We start from the raw sequence: 4,202 nt of genomic DNA on the forward strand, positions 1-4,202 counted from the left end.
GGGGGTTGGAATCTTTCTCTTCCGTACATATTTCTTCCTCATTTCGAAATTTCTGAAGTGGGTGGAGTTTTTGGAATGACAATTGGTATTTTTATTACATTAGCTAAAGCTTATTTGTTCCTGTTCATTCCTATTACAACAAGATGGACTTTACCTGGGATGAGAATGGATCAACTATTAAATCTTAACCGGGATACAAGATTTCGGAGAACAAAAAGAAGAGCCCATGGATGATTTATAAATGGGCTTAACCGGGATACAAGATTTCGGAGAACAAAAAGAAGAGCCCAGTATAGAACCAAACAAGCTATCTCTCGTCTTCTTCTCTTCTGTTTTGGCTGATCATTCTTCAAGAGTGCGATCGATTCTTGCTGTTATTCTCCAGTCAATACAGTGAAAAGAAACTTGAAAGACTGGTCCAGTGGGGGATATCGAAAGAGATGATGTTAAACAGGAGAGCGTGGAAATCCGCAATCCACACACCAGAACCATAACATAAGAAAGATGGTTTATGATTTCTAGCCTACCCCAACATGTCTAGGACCGAGGCTTTAGTTGTTGAAAGATCATACAAATATACTCAATTTACACCCTGTTCTAAGAAGAAACATAACATACCCATATTATGGATTTAATTCAGAGTCTGAATTGGCTGTGCTTCCTGTGAAACATCTTGCCTTTTCTCGTGCAAGCTTAGTAGTACCATTAATCATAACGGAACAGGCTTTCATGTTTATTTTTATCAATACAATGAAAATTTCCAAGTTATAAGCTCTCAATACTCTTAGCTCATTCAAGAGAAGATACAAAATCCATATACCACAAGGCATCACTTGCACCAAACAGAAGCACAGAAGTTGTGGCTAACAGAAAAACAAATCAAACAAATGCTCTGGGTTCAGAGTTGTGATAGCCTTCAAACTTTGTCACCGAGGAACTGCAAAATCTAAGGAGAGCATGAAGATTATCAGTAGCTGGAAAGTTGTGGCTAACAGGACCCTAATCAGATTTACAACAGATCTAGTGAACTAATGATAAATAACCCCAGAAAATAACAAAGAACAAGCCAAATAAGCATAAGACATTGTAACAGGCAATACATACAATATGAATAGATTTGACAAAGTCTAGCTAAACACGCATACAAACGCCAGTATCTGTTTTCAAATAGAACTGAATGTGATCTGGATTAAGAAAAAAACACAACGTTCAACTTGTTTGGTAGCTCATGTGCCGTTAAGAAAAAGCCTCCACTGGTTAAATATTGACTTATAACCCTCCGGGAAGAGATTGCCTAGACTGATAATTGCTAAAAGCATGCCCAGTTTCAATCATGCGAAACCAAAAAAAAAGTCTAGCTATGCTGGTAAACAAGGATGCTTGAGATAGTTTGTGCTTCTCTAATTCATGTGGTTCTTCCATACTGAGTCACATTTGGGTTAATCCTAAGAATACAGTTGGGAGACACTACAAGGCAAATCCCTACCAAGATAAAAGTAAAATGACATAGTATCCTTCTTTCATACACTTACATAGAATATAATCAGATATCCCTAAATATACTCACCAACCTACTGGAGCTCTATTTGGCATGTAAGCCATTAGACAGGCTGCATAAAGGACAGGGGGCAAAACATGATAAGTAGTTTCAGAAGCTGCACTTAGCAGCATCCACATCTCCTAATAGGCTAATACCCATCCTTTCTAAGCTGGGTGACACCGAATTGAGATAATCCAAGCATACGACACATTATCATTAAATCTTTTCAAATGTCTGTACCTCACCAGTCACCACTAACAGCTCAGTTAACAAGATTATCCCCTGCTAAGACTCTATACCACAATGACCTGCAAACACTACCATGACCTTAGTATTTAGCAACAAACAAAGATCAAGTCATCGCACTTTAGAACAAAAGACAGAATTCTGAACTTGGAACAAAAACAGTAACGGCATAAATGAGTATTATCAAGACTGCATCCACTACAATCATTTAATTTCCAAAAATATTTTTTAAGAATCCACTTCCAGGAAACATCAAATAAACAAAAATTCGACCTTGGCAGTCATAACTCAGTGGCGATGTTTAGCATATTAGCTGCTTTATAGTACAATTTAGAAAACTAAACACGGAAGAAGAGAAAAATTCAGTGGGTACAATGTAGCCTTGTTTTACTTTTAACGCACCATGGGTCCCTTCGTCACAATGGTAATGAAAGCCCTATACGATTCAGTAGAAACATAGGTCAGAGACTAATATGATTGCACATTCTAAATTCTAATACACAACAAGCAGTATCACAAACTCATTTCAACAACCAAAGTGAGAAATCAAGTAACGGTTTTTTCATTGTTCTCACATTATAATCTAGGCAAGTAAATGCAAAACTTGGGAAAAAACTGAAAGTTTATTTTCTTCATCTCATGATTTCCATTTGTTTAGTTATACTTACTAATTGGCATCATTTAAAATCCAAATAAAATTACAGAGAAAGATAAAGATAGGTGGGAGTACCTTGGGACATCCAACTCCAGCAACTAGAGTCAACAGCAATACTTGATTTGAGACGAGAATTAGCAATTGCACTGTGAAGAGGCATCATTGATTCCACACTTGCCAGGGCCACTGCAAATCTGAAGAAAAACAAAAAAGGAATGAACAAACATGCCTAAGAATTTCTAGAAGCAAAATTGATTATAAAAAGTAGAGGTTTTACCTAGAAGTGCGAGGAAGAGAGCTTGTTGTTGGAAGAGGGAACGGAGAAGAGAAAGGTTTTGAATTTAGGTTTTGGTTCCGTGACGCAGCCATGGATCTCATCCCTGACCTCGCAGCTGATCTACAAAACGAAGCCATTTTTTCTCTCTTTCCTGCAAGTGAGAAGTAATGAGAAACTTATAAACCCTATAAGGCTATAACACCACATTTCTCAAGTACTTCCGTCGAGTCAACACGGAGAATATATACCGATTCAAATCGGCTCGCTCGAATCTAGCATGGATATTTTTGGTGGGCCTTTGTTTTATAACCCTAGCTTAATTGGGGGTCATATCTTCTAATTGGGGGCCATGCACTACGGGATAAAAAAAGGTCACCCAATCCTAATTTGGGTCATCCCTTAAAAAAATATTTTCTAAATGGCAAAACTGCCCCTATATGATTAGTATTAGGAATTAATTAGTTTGATTAGTGTGGTAAGTGTATTTAGATTAAAATCTGATTTTAGGAAAAAAATTGTGAAAAATGTGTTTTATGTGTTGAGAAGAAGAGGAGTTTTGAGAGGAAAACCTAGGGTTTTTACAAATGAGTGATTCAAGTGGAGGGAATGAGATTGGTGAAACTTCAAATAACAACAATGATTGTGTTGATGGTAAGATTGTCTCAACTAATGATATGTGTTGGATGTTTGATGAGGAGATGTTGATAGAGGAAGGCATGAACAATGGTTGGAATGAAGATCCCATTGCTCAAGATGAAGGAACCAACACTCAAAATGAGGAACCCCAAGGCCAAAACAATCAGGTAAACTTCCTATACTCTTCAAATTGTCTGAATGGTGCTCCAAGTGGTCGATTGATGGCCACCATTGAAACATCCAGTGTTAGGGTCGTTATAGTCGGGTGTAGTCGTCAGCCTTTTTGAGATTATTTTGACGACTTTCACTTAATCATATATGGCGTAGTTATACAAGTGCTCCAAGTGGCTGACGACTATCTGTAGTCGTCAGCCTTTTTGAGATTATTTTGACGACTTTCACCTGCAACTTTTACATGTTATGAAAAATCGTTAACGTTGTTTGATGAACATTGACGACTCTTTCATCTAGGTCACGCAGAGTCGTTAGTCTTTTTTCTTTTAATGTTGCCAACTCTAAAGCCAAAACTTCATGTAAATAGAACAACAAGGGTCGTCATAAATTTAGTTATATTTACTGACGACCATATGAATTTTTTTGTAGTCGTTAGGTTGGATAGTTATATATATTAACGACTCTTGGGCTGGAATATCATATTTTTTGATTTCATAGAATCATTTCATTGATTCGTAAAAGGCATACATCTTGCATATCATTGCATTGAAGGAAATGGAATAAAATAGATGATAACAGTGCACTTATACAATTAATCATATATGGCGTAGTTATACATAGTGCCTTCCAAGATAAAGTAGCAATCGTGGAGCTCAAACTTTTCCCAACGAAGC

At 37.0% G+C, this 4,202-nt stretch overlaps 1 protein-coding gene across 2 annotated transcripts; it reads right to left on the minus strand.

Moving 5' to 3' along the window:
- Nucleotides 1–602: 602 nt before the first annotated feature.
- Nucleotides 603–2,900, minus strand: LOC113329246. Of its 2 annotated transcripts, none has more exons than XM_026576214.1 (3): nucleotides 2,719–2,900; nucleotides 2,517–2,635; nucleotides 603–946 (listed from the first exon to the last, which is right to left on the minus strand). In XM_026576214.1, the coding sequence occupies exons 1-3, from the start codon at nucleotides 2,853–2,855 to the stop codon at nucleotides 927–929; spliced, it is 276 nt and encodes a 91-aa protein (XP_026431999.1). In that variant the 5' UTR covers nucleotides 2,856–2,900; the 3' UTR covers nucleotides 603–926. The 2 variants fall into 2 exon arrangements, with proteins under 2 accessions (XP_026431999.1, XP_026431996.1); XM_026576211.1 differs by lacking the exon at nucleotides 603–946 and adding an exon at nucleotides 1,949–2,222 and having other exon boundaries at nucleotides 2,719–2,898.
- Nucleotides 2,901–4,202: the final 1,302 nt, after the last annotated feature.

Source organism: Papaver somniferum, chromosome 1 (assembly GCF_003573695.1).
Source record: "Papaver somniferum cultivar HN1 chromosome 1, ASM357369v1, whole genome shotgun sequence".
NCBI lineage: Eukaryota > Viridiplantae > Streptophyta > Magnoliopsida > Ranunculales > Papaveraceae > Papaver > Papaver somniferum.